We start from the raw sequence: 19937 nt of genomic DNA, 5'->3' as shown, positions 1-19937 counted from the left end.
GTACTGTAAAAAAAATCACTTAAAGCTATCTAGACGGCAGCAGGAGATTGAACGCTTAGTTAGAGAAAGGAGACAGCTGAGGAACCAATGGAGAAGAGCAGAACAAAGTCAGAAGGAGGGACTCAATCTCTTACAAAGGGTCATAAAAGATAAGCTTGCAACATTGCGCAGAGCTGAGCGCCTACGGAAACGCTACAAAAAGAAGGAGCGTGCAAGAGCTAACTTTTATAAAGACCCATTCAAATTTGTAAAGAAGTTATTCACCAGTGAGAAGAATGGCACACTAAAAGCATCTAAGGTTGAGCTGGAGAGATATTTGGAGGAAACACATACAGATTCAAAAAGGCAGGAGCCTATGTCAATTCCGTCAGACATCCCACCTATCAATCCACCAGAATACCAAATGGAGGACTGTGCACCTAAGTGGAAAGAAATAGAGCAAGCTGTGAAAAAAGCAAGGGCTTCATCATCTCCAGGGCCTAATGGAGTTCCGTACAGAGTGTACAAGAGTGCTTCAGGAGTTCTACGAATTCTGTGGAAATTGGTGAAAGTGGCATGGGAAAAACAGGTTGTACCAAGAGCATGGCGCCGAGCAGGTGGAGTCTTTATACCTAAAGAAAAAGATTCTACAAGCATCAGTCAGTTTCGTCCCATTTCCCTATTAAACGTAGAAGGCAAGATTTTCTTCAGCATTATTGCTCAGAGATTGTCAGCTTACCTATTAAAGAACTGCTTCATTGACACTTCAATACAAAAAGCGGGCATTCCAGGTTTCCCAGGTTGCTTAGAAAACATCAATGTGATCTGGCAACAAATTCAATCAGCTAAAAAGGAGAGGAAGGAGCTCCATGTGACATTCCTGGATTTGGCTAATGCATATGGTTCAGTGCCACATGAACTACTTTGGGCAGCATTTGATTTTTTCAGTGTACCGATGACAATAACAAATTTAGTGAAAGCCTATTTTGGAGATTTGCAATTCAGTTTTTCAACTTCAGAATTCAGCACTACATGGCAATGCCTAGAGGTTGGAATAATGGCAGGATGCACCATTTCTCCACTGGCTTTTACCATGGCAATGGAAGTAATCATTAGGGCATCAAAATGGGTAGTAGGAGGAGAGCGCTTGGCTTCTGGAATGCGACTACCACCAATTCGAGCATACATGGATGACATGACAACCATGACTACAACAGTAGCCTGCACTAATCGATTATTGGGCAAATTAACCAATAACATTGAATGGGCACAAATGCAATTCAAGCCCACTAAATCAAGGAGCATCTCTATAATTAAAGGCAAAGTAGTAGATAAAACATTCTTCATTAATGGTGAGGCAATACCAACAGTGTCTGAGAAGCCAGTGAAGAGTCTTGGGAGATGGTACGACGGGGATCTAAAGGACACAGTTCGTGTGGGAGAAGTTAGACAACAAGCAGTGGAAGGGTTGAAGAGCATAGACAGCTGCGCTCTACCAGGTAAACTAAAACTCTGGTGCTTTCAGTTTGGTCTACTGCCGAGGTTGCTGTGGCCACTGACTGTGTACGAGGTTTCTTTGACAACAGTAGAGAAGCTGGAAGCTTTAATCAGTTCATACATCAGGAAATGGTTGGGAGTTCCACGCTGCCTCAGCAGAGTGGGACTTTATGGTATAGGAATACTGCAGCTACCAGTCTCTGCTCTAACCGAGGAGTTTAAGTGCGCCAAGGTCAGACTGGAAATGACATTAGTAGAGTCACGCGATAAATGCGTAAGGGAGGCAGCACCTGTGTTGAAAACTGGAAGAAAGTGGGCGGCAAAGAAAGCTGTGGAAGATGCAAAGGCTGCCCTTCGAATTGGTGATATCATGGGGCAAGTTCAGCATGGAAGAGGGGGTCTTGGTTTCAGTTCAGCTCCTCCTACATGGCACAAGGCAGCCCCAGCTCAAAGGAGGAAGCTGGTAGTCAACGAGGTGCAAAAGCAGGAGGAGAGGATGAGGTGTATAAAGGCCATTTCCCAGGCCAAGCAGGGAGAATGGATGAGATGGGAAGAGTGTAGAACAACGCAAGATTGGCTGGCAAGACCTATGGTCAATGGAACAGAGCAGGATCAGTTTCCTCATCAGGTCAACATATGATGTTCTCCCATCACCACAGAACCTAAACCTCTGGGTAGGAGAGGATCCCTCATGTCCTTTGTGTTCATCACCTGCAACATTAAGGCACATTTTGACAGGATGTAAGGTGGCTCTTAGCCAAGGACGGTTTACTTGGCGCCATGACCAGGTGCTGCGATGTTTGGCCTTAGCATTGGAAGACAAGCGTAACATGACCAATAAGTTGTCACCTGTTCCATCAAAACATTACACACAAAAGACAACATTCCTCCGCCCAGGAGAGCAACCACCAAGAAAAGGTGTTAAAACCAATCCTCGCCCAGGACAACTGGAAGCTGCTAGAGACTGGAAAATGCTGGCAGATGTTGGTCAACGGCTTATTTTTCCACCTGAGATTGCCACCACTAACCTTCGACCAGATATTGTCTTGTGGTCTGGATCAGCACGCCTTGTTCACCTGGTAGAGTTAACAGTGCCATGGGAGGATGCTGTAGATGAGGCGTATGAGAGGAAGAAACTGCGGTATGCTCAACTAGCCACTGAAGCGGAACAGCGAGGATGGAGAGTCCGGGTTTACCCAGTGGAAGTGGGTTGTCGAGGATTTGTGGCACACTCTACAACCCGGTTTCTCAGAGACGTCGGATTCAGTGGCCAAGAGTTGCGTCGCACAGTGAAGAACTTATCTGAAGCAGCAGAGAGGAGCAGCAACTGGCTGTGGTTGAGACGGAAAGATTCTGGCTGGGGATCTCAAGCACAATAGAAAGAAAGAAACGCTGATGTACAGGTAAGTAAGCTGGGCTGAGTTGAGTGGGGGACGGAGGGGGGTGATGCTGGGACGCCAGAATCACCGTCGAGCCCTCTTGAGGTGTCGTGGGCTAGTCGACGAAACACTGAGGATGAAAGGTGCCCACTTGAAAACCCCAGAGATGTACCCTACTTAGCTCAATCCACATGGTTGTCATGCTGATACGCTGGGGAGGCCGCACTGTGGTTGATCCCCGGAGCCAGCATCGCAGCCGTTGTGTGTGCTGATGCGCCAGGGAGGCAAAATAAGCTGATCCCTGTAGCCAGCATTACACTTCAGCCATTAACACCAGACAGAAGGATATCTACATCATCATATGGAAGGAAACGTAAATGGATGGAGACACATATGGATCACATTAGTTTACTGTAAAGCTACGTCTTAGTTGGTGCTTATCTTGGCGAGAGCCGAGTTCAAATCAGCATGAAGTTTTAACATCTACTCTCGTGTAATGGAAATCACTATGTCACTTGCACAAAGGATGTTTGAGGCACTGGATTTACTGGGGAATGGAATCTGGCATGATGTCATTAGTTGCTATGGCAACAGCCAGTGCAAGACCATTGATTCAAGCCACAGAGACATCATTTGTATTCATGCTGTGTGCACAGTTGTATGTGGACTGAATTTTGGATGAACGTCGTTGATAGAATTAGCTACCAAGGCTAGCAAGGGACCTGTATTTGAAGGTAATAAAGCATGATGATTGTGCTGTTAAAATGAAAACTAAGTAATGACCACAGGTAAATTCAGTTACCTCTGCCACACATTATATATCTATGTAATGTCCCCATCCCTTTACAAAGGAATAAGGACAGTACAGCAATGCTTGTCTTGGGAAAACTTTACCATTCACTGTGCTACTGAAGTATCTGAAAAATGTATTGAGTTCTACAGTATCTACTCTATAGAGTATATGGCTCTCATTCTGTATGTATACTATATAATATTTAGTGTTATATATTATGCTGGCAGTACACTGCTGACATCCATTTAAACAGAAATGAAAGTGGCACTCGGTAAGCTTCGACCTTGATGTAACGCACCTGCTTACAAGCATATTTGACATTGTATAAGCAAGGTCCTTCACAATCTAGGCAGAGTCCTCCATACAAATCAGCCCTCTTGTGGATTGTGCATTTGATTTAACAAAATGAAAACTGACAAACAAGAGCATGTATTTTCTTCTTTCATTCTTCCACTTGGTTTTTGCTATAAAGGTAACAATGGGATCTGTTGAATTGAAATAATTAAATAACACACATAAAGCAATCTCCTATTGGGGTGTAAAGAGATTTCAAATTGTTACAATTTAATTTAACAAGAATAAAAGCCAATTGGAGCTGTGTGCAGAGTTACCTTCTCTGTTAATTCATGGAAAAGCAATTCAACCACAATATTCCAAATCAAAATGTTCAGTATTTCTATCTTAATTTTTCTATAGCAATTGGTTGACCCCAGGCCCTTCTTAAATTCAGATTTGTTGCACCAGAATTCCAAGCAGATGTCTATTATCCAATCAGTTTCCCTGTTCTTGTTTATGCATTCAGTAGAAAATGTTGACACACAGCATCTCTGGTGTTAGAAATGAACCCTGTTGGTTTGCTCTCTTCAAGTAATTTGACAGCTCTGAGCATCCAGTGTGAAATGATGCTGATGCAGCATCATGGCGTGGGTTCACAAAATGAATTCTAAATACAGCAATACAGCTACATGACACGAAATGCAATCCGATACTCAGTCAATCACCATGTTCCTTTAAGTTAATCAAAAAGCTTAATCTGCAGATATCTGTATACTGTCCATCCTATTTCACCACGTACCATTTACCAAAGAAGAGACTGCAGTAAAATTGTTCTGGCATAAAATGAAAAACTGTTTGCAAAATATGCTTGTCCGGTTGACCATGTCTCCTCCTGTAAAGACCATCTTCTTGCGTGGCATTGCATTTCAAAACAGAATTGCTCAGCTAGCTCTTTGCAGTTGCCCACCCAAAGTGATACCATAACAGATTAAACAAAGAAACCACAAAATTCAAATACAGGGCTACTTAATTGCGGTTCTTTCCCATTCAAGAACGTAAGGCAAGAATTTGAAGTAATATTTAATATATAAATGTAATAGCTTTTCAAAATATGGCACGTGTAACATGAAGCAGACTGTTCCCCTTGTGTCATACCTGTACTGTTTGTAGGCTATTTATGTACTTCGCTTTATTGTAATATGAAGATGCAATCAATATTTAAATATTGCTTCTTGTGGATAAAATACGCAAACATCAAATAGATTAATTGGATTAATTGACTTTGCATGTGAACTGTTGGTTAAAGTTTAATATAGGTAACTGTCCGTGGTGAGCCAGGCTTAAACAATTGGGGAGAAAATGGGGTAAAAAAAAATATATATAGGTAACGGTTTCTCTTTATACATCTAAAAATACCACACTGCAAATACATAAAGTGCACCTACTGTAATAATCCATGAAACAGATTTGTCTATATTGATGGAACCAAATGTCATAGTCTAGACATCAAAGGTTTATATCTTATCTATTCATGTATAATCAATATTTTTGCTGCCTGTCAATTTCTATAAGTACACTCTGAGCTCTTAATACCGTGAGACTTGAAAACAAATAAAATACCGTGCATTTTTAACCAGGCACTGGCTGGATTTAAAGCAGATTTGACGGGCCAGGGTAGTGAAATACTGTACAATATTGGTCAATCATTTCTGCATAGAACTTGCATTTAGAACCTGGGGTATGCAATTTTAGAATACCAGTCTCTTTTAGATACCAGTCTATTTTAACAAAGCGGTCCTCATTTTCTGCTTTCAATTGCCTCTACTATTAACATATATATGAGTTAAATTACTGGACTCCTATCGTGTACTGCCTGGTGCCAGAGTTGTATATTATCTCCCCAATCTGTATTTATTTATTTTTATTATATCAAGAATATAAAATCAGCACTGCGTTTGAAAGGCTAAATTACCTCACAGCTCGGTGTAAAATGTAATTGCTCAGCGTTGGATAAATAGTACACCTGTGTGACATATTACTGAAAACCAATGGAAGTTCCTCTGACCTTATAGTGAATGCTACAGTGAATACGTTTTACAGTACAGCATGCCTACATACCAGTACTGATTTGGCCACTATTCTCTTGCGTATATTTACAATTAATTAAATTGTACAATGCGACCAAGATCAATAATCTGCTTAGATCTCCTTTAAACCCCTCTCAATCTTCTTTTACCCTTTTTTAAGTCCTTTGCCAAGGCAAATTATAGCTCAGATTCCTGCCAAAATATGAAGCAATTAAGATTATTATTAGGATGGTTCTAATTATTTGAATCTATCTTCGACTAGACCTTTTTCCCGACATTTCTTGGCATTAATAGACTCAATAGAAGCATGTTTCACATCTACTTCCAAGTGCAGCAGGTAACAAAGCATGAAAGCAACAGATATACAACCACTCTTCCTACAGAAACTTAATTCAAGCAACATTTCTAAATTGTTGACCCAATATACCGCTACCCCGGCCAAACCTCTCAGCTGACACCCTCCAGAGTCAGGCTACAACAGGCAGCAACACTACTGTGGGAGGAGGCTGCACCTTTTCTCAGGAAATCCTGCATAAGGATACTGAGACGGCAGAGGCTTTGGCAGCTCTATCCTGTTACAATTTCATGGCATTGCAAGCCAACCGCATGCTCTTCTGTAAATCGGATTGAGACGATTCTGTGTGTGAAAGTGCTACATTGCTTATTCATATTATTGGTATGTTAAATGTATTGTTTGCATCGTCAAAACAAGTTTCGTCTTTTTAGACTGACACATATGAGAACACGGGACGATACAAAATGCCTTTGGTGGCACTACAACCTCCATTATTATTTTTATTGGTAGGTATATAACAGTACAATGCTCCACTGTGACTTCTTCAATAGTTTTTTATTCAGTCACGGTGCTATACTGATTTATTCCTCTAGATGGCATCCCAGGAATTCAAATGTAATACAGGCCAGCCTTAAAAAATAACCAATAACAGACAGCCACAATTTAAATTCATTGACTGTAACTTGCTTTTAAAAAAAGATATCTCAGATTAACAACAATCCCAAACAACGTCAAACAACAGATAAAGTGTGGCAGGATAATTGCTCAGAAGGTGGCTCAGCAGAATCAATTTGTCATATTCAGTTCCTTTCATTTTTTCTCAGTCTGTTCTCACTGATGAAGTAATAACAGCCGAGTCACCTTGCAGCTCGCTTTAAGAATATTCCTGCTAGAAAATGAGAATGTGCAACACTGGGTTTGAGCTCAGAGCTGCTCAAGGATCAAGAGCAACGTTAGTTCAAGGGCTGGTTATGATATATATATATATATATATATATATATATATATATATATATATATATATATATATATATATATATATATATATATATAAAGCCTTTCACTATATATAAAAAAGAATTGCTTGCCTGTTTATCTGCAGCAGTCACTTCAACCTGTAATCTTTTCATTCAAATGAATTGAATGTGAGGTGAATGAACAGCTGTCGCTGCAGTTACACACTATAAGAAACCTTCCACTGGAGAGCAGACCGGCTGTCCTGAAGGCAGGGGAGCGGCAGTGCATTCGGCTAGATCCGAGACATGCAGCAGAACCAGTATCCTGGACCAGGACAGCAGATGTATACGCGTTCTTTAGTGACACACATTCTGTAACTGGTATCTACTTAACTGTACAGCCTAGCAAACTGTAAAACCCTAATGCCTAGCTTTTCATCACGAATAAGCAAAATCTCTCCATCTGCAAGCCTATAAAAATGTTGACATTTAATCCGTCAAAATGTTTTTTTTCCCCACTGTGATACTTTCAGCGTTCATTCCTTCAATAAACAAAATGATACCCCTTCATATCTGATCTGACCCATAATTATTAGGAATGTGATTTTATGTTACTGCAGCTTGCTTAGGTGCACACTGGTGGACATAAAAACAGAAAAGAGGGCCATTCGTAGCACACAATTCTGTGCAGTGAATAAGCTGCCCCTCACCATGCAATGACTGCTTGTTATGCACCTGGAATTCCTTTAAAGTATTCTCATTATCACAGGGCAGGAGTAGGATCTTGGGATTTTTGAAAGAGAAACAGGGTAAACATGTACATGTTTTTTTAAAAATCACTTTTCTCCTCTTTCACTGCCTACAAACTGCAACATGCAAACCAAGGCTAACAAAACCCGGTTATCTAATCCAGAACTCAATATATCAAAATACATTTCTAGAATCCTGGCAGTTCAATCCTGAAGGGAGTAATGTTTCTGAGTCATCATTTAATCTCATTTAATGAACAGGTGTCATTCCGGGAGGTGTGTATATTACTAGGATTTCTTTACTGTCTGACTGCACTTATTTACTGTCAGAAATCACAGTTTCATATATGATCAAATTCACTTTGCTGCTGAAACAACCCTCTGAAGTAGGATGTTGTTTGGGGCTATTTATTTATGTTTTCATTCATAAAAATCTACTTAAAATGCAGTTCTTTTCTTAACAAAACAAAACAATAAATAAATAAATAAATAAATGTCATAATGTTAAGATGCTGGAGTCTAAACCAGCCACACTGAATCTGTCCAGGCAACACTACAGCTGAAAGTCAAAAACCTTCCATCTCTTAATTGAGAAAGTATTAAAATAGACACATCTGGTTATCGGTGCATGCGGTCTGTAGTTTCAATTCCGTGCAGCAAACAAATATAAAAAAAAAGACAGATTTTTCAAATTGTGAAGCCTACAAGGTCACTCAATAGGAATATATAATGATTGCAATTTTGCTTCTTGCGTTTTCTTGAATTGATGCTGTAGACTTGGAACATTAACTATCACTGTTTCACTTCATACTCGCATTGTGTTAATTATTAGGTCATTATTTATATGAGTATAAAATCTTTACAGTCTATTTGCTCCAAGCAGAACCGATAATTTATAAGACATACTCAGAATGGATCTATAAAACTCAAGTATCTGGGGATTCTTATTAGACTGCTACAGACACGTTTTTGTGTGCACTTTAATTAAAACAGCTGGAAAAATCAATGATGTAAGCTGTGGCATTTTGAATCCCGTATAACAGGTAACCAGTTTTAGAGTGAGGCAACACATTGTATTTATTTAGAGAATGAAGTAACAAGAGTGATACTCGCGGCCTGTCTTAGGCGACTTAATCTGCTTCTAAATAAAATCCTAAAATGTTTTCACATTTTAGGATGTTCCGATAAACGGGATAGTTTTGTTCACAAATATTTACGCAGCAGTAGGTATTTATTAACATCCTGGTATTTTGAACTGTAGCCTTTTTTTGTTTTGTTTTACCATTCCGGTACTGGTTTTATTGTTTAACAATCATCATCTAACAGCGTAAATGACAAGGTTATCTACATATGTCTTATTGGGACCCTTACGTTGGCTTGGAAGCCTCTGCCTGATCAGTCTGTAGTTTCTCCCCTCCTTCCACCTCCATTGTACAGTAAACAATGCGGTTTGGAGCCAACGATTTCAAACCCTGAACCTCCATGATCACAACCTGCAAAAGAGAACATGATCTTTATACATACATAACACAATATCCTTTGTCACTTAACATGATTTAATACAAAATGTATACTGGTCAATATAGTGGTATACTGTATACAGTGAACTACAGTGAACCGAGTTGATGCTTTTTTCCAAAGGGTGTGCTATTGATACAGGGGGTGAGGCCCAGGGGAAAGGTCAGGGTGGAACTGTTACACAATTCATACATTGTTAATATGATGGAGACCTCAGGAAGCTGTTACCTCGTGCTTTAATCATTCACCACGCAGTGATGGAGATCTGTTTAAAGTGCTGTGGCTTTGAGGATATCAGTAGCTGACATAAAATAAGGGCATCAATAGAAGTGTTTTAGTTTATGTATGGAGTCAGTTTACAAGAGTATATTGGATATTCCACACTGCCTTTATCAAAATACTACTATGGATCCTCTAGTACCTGAGGCCCTTCAAAGAGGGAAACCTTAAACAATAAGCATATGATGAATGATGCTTCCTGGTTTGTGTTGCCCGGCTCTGCAACTCAATAAAGGGTGAACTTCACGAGCAACCTCATTTATAAACATAACCAGTGAAAGCAATCCTCTAGAGTTATTTCCGATGTAAATGTATATTCTCAGATTGTCAAAGAATAAATCGTATCTCATTGCGCTGGTCAAAATCAATCCATTGGAAGGGTTTTTTGCACACATTTTGCTAATCCCCCTTCCTCCGCTTACTGTTCATGCAGAGCAAAAAACAATAATTTTCAAATAGACTTGTGGCAGCTGAAATGGGAACGAATGAAGAGCAAATATGTGTCAAGCCATTGTACCTCCAGCGTGAAAGACAGCACAACATCTGATTTGGAGAGCTGGTTTTCGTTCTCCTCCCCCATGTCGATGATGGAGGTGTTGTGACCGCGTTTCAGCTTCTGTAGTTTGAACTCAGAGCCTCCTTTGGACACCGGCATGCTTTCCAGGTTGGCCATCAGCAAATTCACAGATGACTTCAGCTCCTCAATGAACATGCTCTCCATTTCTTTTGAAACAAACTTTAGAAACTTGCGCTCCTTTCAAAATAATAAAGTGAGAGAGATGGTGCTTATCATTCATTGTTAAAGAGAGACAGAAAACAATTAGCAAATATCTAATGTCATCAATGCATCCTGCATCATTACTTGTAATGACTGCTCAACAGATAACCTTAAAGTTTTCTTTATTTTCAGGCTATTTAACATACAAAATACAGAGTGGTCTATATGAGAGAGAATCCATCTGCCCAGGTGTTTAACTGTGTTTAACTATAATAACTGAGTATTCATCAAGGACTCCTGTTCTTACACAGTGACTACTGTTTAATTGTATGGAAGTGGCCCAGTGAACAACATCTTGTTACTTGATGTAATTACATGGTAACACCATGGTTCAGGCTATTTCCATGCAATAAACTTTTTCCACCAGAAGTTACCATGGTAACAGTAGGAACATGTGAATTTGTGTGAGTATGTGTCAACGTATATTTATGTGTTTATATCAAAGGGGTGGGCACAGAGCTCACACTTCACATCCTCCAGGCATGACAAGTACTGGACAGCTGTTTAGATTACATGCATAATTATATGCATGGTTTTTCATGTCAAACACATTTTCAGAGAGCAGCAGGATTGCAGTTTAAGGAGATGTGGAGGCCTGCTGCCTCACCTGATGCATTTACGGCATTGCAGGATGCATTGCGCTAATAGCCTGTCGTAACAAAAATAGGTTTTACTCACTCTTGCAATCTGGTCTGCCATTTGAAGACGTCCATCCAGTTCTCGTCTAATCTGTGCCGCCTGTTCATCTGGATTATCCAGCTGAAACCACAGAAAAAGTGAAAGTTAATCAGTGCTTCACTAAATTGAAACCTGCATAGATACAAGTATGTGTAGAGACAGGAAGTTTAGGCAATATCATTAAAATGACTGAGTATAAGTTCTTTGGTTTCAAAAGTTTCAAATAATGGTATTTTGTACAACAGTACAAAAATACCCATGTAGAAAAACAGATCAAGGGGGACATCATAAAAATGTACTCAGTTAGTGCTGGCATATTTCCATATTTTAATATATTCAAAATGATAAAATAGTATATGTCATCATATATAAAATATTATGAAACAAGGACATGACTTGTATTACCATACCGCCCCTCCCTCCCAGAGACATATGTGCAAATACACACGCATACCGTATGCACACCCACAATTCCACGAGTATCTATGAATGAGACTTTAGACCCAAATTACCATTTTGTCAGTGGTTCACCAACAACATTACAAAAACCTATTTTTTGGCATACTTCATTACTTTGACACACTGTTAGAACTGACTTAGCAAATAGATTTGTACAACAACTGTCTTTACATGTCAGACGCAGGTTTGAGGAGCAATTAAGTCAGAGATGGATTCAATCAGATCGGTATTTACCGTGTAAGACAAAAACAAGGTCGCATTTTAATGAGTCGAGCTGCATCTCTGGAAAAGAGGACAGGAAGATTTTTTTCCTGGTTACTTTAAGCATAAATCAGGTGCCGTCCGTTGCTGGGAATTGCATTGCTGTGCAGCTCAATCCCACTCAACATGGCTGAAAGTGAAATAAACGGTTTGTTTTTATCCTTTGCATTCTTACCTGAGTAAACCAGGGGAAACAATTGTTTGAAATATTTAGTTATTATTATTTGAAATTGAATTGGATTTGCTCAGAATGCTTGTCAGAAGTGTGAATGCCTCAGAAATGTGAAGGTAAAGGTAATCCAACTCAAGGTAACAAGATGTTAAATTTACATTTCCTGCAGCATACTGTGTATGCTGTACTAGGAAACAAAGGAGTTGATAGACAAGGGCAACTATTCCTTTCACAATAGGAGTACATGCTTCTGCAGTGTTAACTCTTTGTAGAAACAGATATAAAATGCATATTGTACAGTATTCTATATTTTTTTTATCTCATGTGTGGTTTATCATCATAATTCTGAAACAGAATGTCGTGCTTGTACAGTAATTCAGTGCAGTTTTCACATTTTTCTTATATTTTTTTCTAATTTAAGATTAGAGCTGTCAGTATAAAACTGTCCTGGTAAACATATATGTAAAGATGTTGACCTATGTCAGATCCCCGTATTATATCCCCATATTCTGATTCAGTATGAGAAAGGGGATGTTCATCAACAGAACATTTGCTGTAAAATGGAGCAATCCCACAGTGACAAAGTAGCCCACCGTGAACTAGCCAATGAAAATCACTGACCATCTTGTATATAAGACAGCGTGTTAACCCCCTATCACCACTTGTCAAGCTGGGAGCTGATCCTGGCAACCCCTGTTGACTTTCAGAATATCAATGACTTTCAGAAGGTGGTAGTTTCTTGAAAACTGGATTGCTGATCATTTTAAAGCCTTCTGCGGAGTTACTGTATGGACACCAGATACATAAATATGCAGTATGCAAAAAACAGGTAAGACAAAGTAGTTCATTGATCTCAGTTGAAAGGATACCTTTAATACACAACTGACTCAAGAAACCAAATTGCCTGCCGGGGAACTAATATGCTCCAGTTGCCACTTCTCTTTGCAGGATTTTCTATAAATCACAGCGCTGTGATAAAGATTCAGAAAGATTTAGTCTTATTTGCAAAGCCTCCCAACATTCTGCACCAAGTGACTGCAGTCTTTATTACTGCACAGACATGATGTTCAGAATCAGAAAGATGTTATTCCTTGATGATGATGATGATGATGATGATTACAGTTAAACGTGTGAAAAAAAAACTGGACAGACGGATTATCTATCTCGTACAGACCACTCTGATGGGTGTAGGCATTTTGCATGTAAAACAGCCTGAAAATAAAAAAACAATAAAGAACACTGTTAAATGATCCCTTGAGCAGGCTTTATGAGTCTACAAAAACAAATGGCAGCATACTAGCTCCTCGATACATCATCGCGCTTTCTTGTAAAATGCTGTTCATCAAAGGTAAAAGACCTCTGTGGCCTTCAACATTTTTTTTTCATTTATCAAGAAGACATGTAATATTTAACTTCTGTTGGCGTTACAATATTTCATCTTTTGCTTTGAAAATAGATCAAAATCAGGATAAAAACTGATGATGTTTAATTGGGCCGAGTTTCGGAACAAAGGATTGCAACAACTGTTAGTGTAACTCCCAACACAGCTGTTGTCCTACATTCTCCCACAGAGTAATAAAGTACTGAAATATTCACACGCGTTCTTATATTAATAATTAATCTCAAAGTTGGCGCATGCAAGTCATTTACAGCATCTGACACAGGAAAGTGCTATGGGCTAGGAACCCAAATGCGTGCCCTCTGCATCCATTTATTTCGTGGCAGCATTAATATTGTGACTGAACAGCCACTCCCTCTAATAACCTGAATTGCTTAAGGTTTAAATGAAGTTGAGGAGTAGAAAAATAAAATGTAAGAATCGTCTTAAACTCCCTTTGGGTTTGATTGATTTCATCGTTGTATCATATAAGCATATACTTCTACTTAACATTTAAAAAAAAAAAAAATCTGTTGCTAGTTCCCTGGACTTGCTAATAGGTTTTTATCTTTTTATTTCATCAATGAGAAAAGACTTGCCTTTCGGATCAGTTCGACTTGTACCTCAGTCATTACAGCATAACGCATCCAATACCACTCTCTCAGCACACTAGATACACTGTATTGATTATTTTCTGCCATACCAGCAAGCCTCCTTAATATCAAATGAACTCAATAACCTGCAGCAAAAAAACAAACAGTCTAACCGAAGAACACTGAGCTATTTAAGGCGACACTGGGGAATCAAAGGCTTTGTCAGGCTGATGGTTCTTTCTTTAATAATTGAAAACCTATTTCACAGTTCACGGAATTTAAGGCTACAGTTCCTGTAGATAGTATCTAAAAATAATAACACAAAACGGGGGCCTTCTTTCTATAAAGGCAATGGTCAGGTCAAGTTAAAAGAACATTTTTAGTTCAAGTGCTGAAGCTGACCAAACAATGCCTGTTGCCTATCCATATTAAATGTTCTTTTCTCAACTCTCTGTGGCACAAAGGACTGCAATGGTCAGGTCCAAAGTTGAAAATAGCAGGCATGAGACAAAACATTGTATGGTGGACAGCTCTGAGAGACATTTTATCAGACACCAACATCCAATCCTGACTGGACAACTCAAAATAGTAAAATATATGAAGTCTTTTCTCAAATTAATTTGTTTAATGCCTACAGAAGGGGAACAGTGAAGTTTTGTGTAATGGAATGCTGCACAACTCTAATATCCTATTGTAGGCCTTCAACAAATGTATTCCTTAAATTAGATTTGTTCCCCAGTTCCCATGCTTTCTTCCACAGCAATATGTCAAAATCTAAAACATGCTATTAAAAACCGGAGTAATATAACATCAATAGCTGCCCTTTTTCAAGATACCGAAATGCATTGCAGGATATTGTAACCATCCGGTTCACAGTCTATAAATGAACATAGTGCACTTGCAATCTGCATTGTGAACAGAAACAAATTCATCCTGAAAAAAAATGGAAAAGGACCAAAAAACAATAAAAATAAAACAATAACTTCAGCTCGCCTCTAAACAAACTCAGTCCATTTGCTCGCAGATAACTGAACAGCATGTAAATTGATACATTGTTTCAAACAAAATTAACCAGACCCAGGCCGTTTGAAACAGACGTTGTGTGATGTTTGTGTTGTCTTTCTGATAGTGCTGAAAGAAATTACATTTGAGTAGTGAACAAAAACTATACTGTAGTTTTTATTTTGTTTTGTTTTTGAAGAAGCAGCTATTGCTTCATTAAAACGCTTCAAGGCACATGTGATTCATATTAGCCTCTTTCAAATCCAGAGGGTGCGACAAGTGAAATCTGATGGTCTCAATTTAGCTTCAGTGGACTGCTTGAGATAAGACCAAGATTGAATAGTGGTGTGTTTTTAGCATCTTTTGAAAATGGCCAAATAACTTTTTTTTTTAAATAAGTGTAGCACATACAGTACAATGTATTCAGCAAGGCTGATCGAGGCACGATGAAAAATGCATTATGTTCACTTGCAGACGATGCCAGGAATTCCCTTAAATTGAATGCAAATTGAGTTCAAAAGATTGGGACCTAGAGAGGCAACAAAGTAATTCACATCACTAACAATTTAAATGAGTGACTCGTTCAGCAGAGGTTGATACAGACAGCTGTGCCAGTGAAAGAATGGATCTCGATAAAATTAACATGTCAGGTTTCCTTAGTGTCAAAGAAAATGTACTGTACTTGACAAAGAAGCATTTGGTAATATTAAATATATCACATACAGGTCGCACAAGTCACTGATGAGGAATACAGATGGCAGAAGTGGCAAACAGAACCAGCTATGGGCGGCAAGACAGATCATTGTAATTACTTCGGAAAAGGCATTACCTAATCCATTGGGCTTTGTAGCACAGCTAGGTGGAAGGAAAACCTTGCAGGACATCTTTAAGGCAAGGACAGCGATTACTTTAGGGCATGGACAGGATTTCTTGTACTGTATTTGTAAAGTCTGACAGTAGAAACATACAAAGCTGCATTTCCCTAACCCTGAAATCTTTTTTAAAAATGGCAGCTCTGTTACGGTATTCCACCACAATGTGGCACCAAGTACTAAAAATAATGATCCTATTATTAGAATCATGTATCAATTCTAAACAATTATTTTGGAGCATCTCTTATTCTGTCATCTTTGAAATATATAGACATGTAGTGTTAGTTCTGCTGAAAAACTGAATGCAGAACTGCATGTTCTTAAGGCCAATGAACTACCCGCCCTTCATTGGCAGATTGTCAGTTTAAAGAGGGTTGGTCTCCACTCCTCCCAGCTCCATGAGGAGTCTCAAAGACACAACTCCCTATGGAAGAAGCTTCTTGATGCTGCCCAGTTGCTATACAACAACGGGATAACAAAAATGTCGCTGATCAAACTGAGAGAAATGTACAGTACTACACTGCAGAGCTACACCTTCCAAATACTTATAGCAATCTGCTGCTGTTCTATTTTTAGCTCAGCATTGCACTGTCTGATAGGTTCAGTCTCAGCTGCTTACAGCCCAGGAGCCTTCATTCAGAGGCAGAGTCCAGCCATCTGGTAGCGGCATGAGAGAGAGAGAGAGAGAGAGAGAGAGAGAGAGAGAGAGAGAGAGAGCTGCACACCTTGTCATGAAATACTTTACAAGATTGCTCCCTTGAGAAATGCTACACAATGAGTTCAAACCCTTGTTACTGTATTTGTCACTGTATTTCCCTTTAACAATCAGCCCATCTTCTGGTTCCTGCACCCTGTGTTTATTGAAGTAGCTGTTGTTCTAAAGGCCATTGCTTAGCAGGAACATCTTTATTTACTCTGTTTAGATCAAATTTATATCATAGTACTGTATGAGGGGAAAAGTTAACAAGATGTTTACAAACAAAGTCCCTCTATTTTTTAAATAATATTTTAAAAAACCAACCTACACTGTTTCTCATACTGTTCATGCATATTTCAAAAAATACAACTGGATTTTTATTTTTAAACATGTATTGTATAATAGACCAGCGTTTTTCAACGCGTACCGCTCGGGGTACTTCTAAAGGTCATAGGGGTGTACGCCCTCAGAAATACACAAATAAAAATGAAAGTAAAAGAAAATAATAACTTTTTAACGGTATTATATATTCTCTAAAGCACTGTGTATAATTATTTAAACTTTGTTTAGCAGCTCAAAGTGAACCGCAGATGAAAACAAATACACAAAATCTATCACGCCCACATTTTCCTCCTGTACGCATGCGTGATTTCGATTGCTGGATTTATGTAGGGGAAGCAAGCGAGCGCTCTGTGCTGCTCATGATTTTGCTGTTTTCAACTTGTAGTATCAGTGAAGCAACAATGTTTCTGTGTTTTTTTAGAAGTATAAATGCTCCGGTAAATAAATAGTAGGCGTTGACGGTTTTTGTTTTATTTATTACCGCGGCTGCATTTTAAGTAACAGCAATAGCGGCTGGTTGATTATGTTGTCGGTATTTGAAATGGATGCATCTCTTACTGCATAGCAAAAACAAAGTAAGAAAACACAAGAGTCTATAGAAAGTGCAAAGCGACAGAAAGTTATAGAGTCCCTTTGGATAATTATGCTGGCTTTAATAATACTAAAAAAAAGTATAATTGTTAGGTGTTTATAGTTTTATCGTGAGGTTATGTTTTTGATGTAAACATTTTAAATGGCACACATACTTACGCTGAGGTGGTAAGTAAATGGTAACGTGATAAACATTTGCAGTGCAGACTATGTTGTATTATGTATAATTACTTTACCGAATAGAAAGACTACTGTTTGGTATTGTGTTTTAAACCAGCAGTTTGTCAGTCCCAGGGTGTTATGAAAAATGAAATATAAAATAAAATGGAAAAATCTGCTAATCAGATTATTGTGATTAGTCTTTGCAACTTTGGTACCATTCAGTGAGCAAATATTGTAATGGGTACTTTAGCTAAAACCTCCCAACAGAAAGGGTACAGTTTAAAAAAAGGTTGAAAAACCCTTATCTAAACCACAAAAGTCTCTTCAGGTGAACAATGAAAACTAAACACAAAGAAAATTCCTCTCACTGAAAGAGATGAAATTAAGTTCTTTCTAACCTATTGTATGGGAAGCAGACCATATGTATTATCTTTTGGGGGGGGGGATTGTCTCACTGACTTAGTTTAATGTTACACATATGTTGCAATTTCTGAACAGGTGTAATCAGGCATCCAGAAAAAATGCAATGGACTCCGTTTTGTTTCCTGCACAGAATTGTGACTTCTTGAATTTATTCACGTTGTAGTAACTCAGCATCTTAATCCCTGCACAAGTATTTTTTATAAAAGCTCCTGTCCTATGACCTTATTCTACCCTCGGGTCAGCAGGGCATTACATTAACTAGTACTACCCAGTAACTGTGGAACCTTTTTGGTTTAATCATCAAACACTTAAGAGTCACAGATAATTCCTTTTAAGAACAAAAGTGGACAATATATAGTTATGACTATAGCTGGCTGTAAGGATGTTTCTTTAGGGTGCTGCCAACTGAATCCCTGCTCATCATTATGACCAATTCAGCAAACCATGATATATTCAGGAAGAACAAGCAGCAGTAACCCATTGGTAATTACCCATGATCCAACAGTGCACACAGGAGACCAGGATGTGGTGCTGTGAGGATGAGAAAAGGAGCCTGGCTGGTTACACCAGAGACAAGCTGACTAACATGAAAAACATCAATGCATTCAAGCAGGGATAAACCACACTTCGACCTAAGAGCAGTAATGTACCAATTAAGTAATCCACCAGCCCACTGGCAGCTCTGCTTACTCCACAACAAGCGTCATTTATATTTTAAAAGGGCATTGTAATGACGTTTGCTAATTTTCTTTTTTTTTTACTATAACAAAATGGAGTTATATACCAAAACACAAACATGCTGAACGTCACAAGGAGGAGCAAAGTCTAAGCAGACTAAATAGATTTTTATATGTAAAAAGTAAAAACGATGGGCATGCACCTCACTTCCACATCTTTGATTTTTACCTATTAAATTAAACAGACGGTCACCTCAAGCCCTGAACTGTGATAACAGAAAATCAAACAGCTTTTTTTTCCCTTTAATTCTGTGATTTGTGATTTACTCTATACGCTCGGCAACTGCAGTGCAGTTGGAAGGTGCGATCCAAAAATAAATATTGTTAAGGAATTGACTTGGCTGTTTCTCAGATGTGTCCAACTCCTACTCAGTAGTATTAGTCTGATTTGAAGACTTATTGATCAGCCGTCCCTGGAGGGTACATTATTATGCAAAATTGAATTTACTTTCCTTGATGGAACAACATCAAAGTCACTTCAAATTGAATTATGTGAATATTGATTACAATATCGAGTAAGCAAAAACAGCCAACAATCGTATGGTGAATTCTAGCATTACTGAAGAACAGGATTGTCTCTTAGCTTCTGACATTTTGTGCAAAGTGCAGTTCCCCCCAACTTAAAATATCTGTTTAGGCCACTGACTCATCATGTGAAGAACCTCCTTGTGCTCCGTCTTTTGGGTGAGACGTTGTTGGAAGTGACTCTGCAGCTGATGCATAGTTCACACACCCTATTCTCTATAAGTTGCCTTGGATAAAGGTGTCTGCTAAATAAACAAATAATAATGATGCTGTTTTTTTACCAATTGTCACACAAATGGTCAATTTCGCAGGTGATGATCCAGTTATCATACATTTTGTCTAATTGGAAATGAGCCTGTAAAATCACCTATAACTCATAGGTTGTTGTAGTGTTTTTCCATTTAAGCTAAGAATTATATATATATATATATATATATATATATATATATATATATATAT

At 38.6% G+C, this 19937-nt stretch overlaps 1 protein-coding gene across 20 annotated transcripts in view; it reads right to left on the bottom strand.

Annotated features, from left to right (window-relative positions):
* The window catches only part of LOC117413889 (calcium-dependent secretion activator 1), a 103595-nt gene that overhangs the window by 57229 nt on the left and 26429 nt on the right, over positions 1-19937 (bottom strand). For all 20 annotated transcript variants that reach the window (XM_058999688.1, XM_058999690.1, XM_058999695.1 and 17 more), the window contains exons 4-6: positions 11265-11345; positions 10326-10562; positions 9383-9504 (exon numbers count right to left, since the gene is read on the bottom strand). In XM_058999688.1, the coding sequence (XP_058855671.1) occupies positions 9383-9504; positions 10326-10562; positions 11265-11345 (440 nt within the window). The remainder of the gene's footprint in view (positions 1-9382; positions 9505-10325; positions 10563-11264; positions 11346-19937) is intronic.

The sequence above is a fragment of the Acipenser ruthenus genome, chromosome 25 (assembly GCF_902713425.1).
Source record: "Acipenser ruthenus chromosome 25, fAciRut3.2 maternal haplotype, whole genome shotgun sequence".
NCBI classification, from domain to species: Eukaryota; Metazoa; Chordata; class Actinopteri; order Acipenseriformes; family Acipenseridae; genus Acipenser; species Acipenser ruthenus.
Note: the sequence above shows the minus strand (reverse complement) of the source record. Positions and strands in the feature narration are given on the sequence as shown.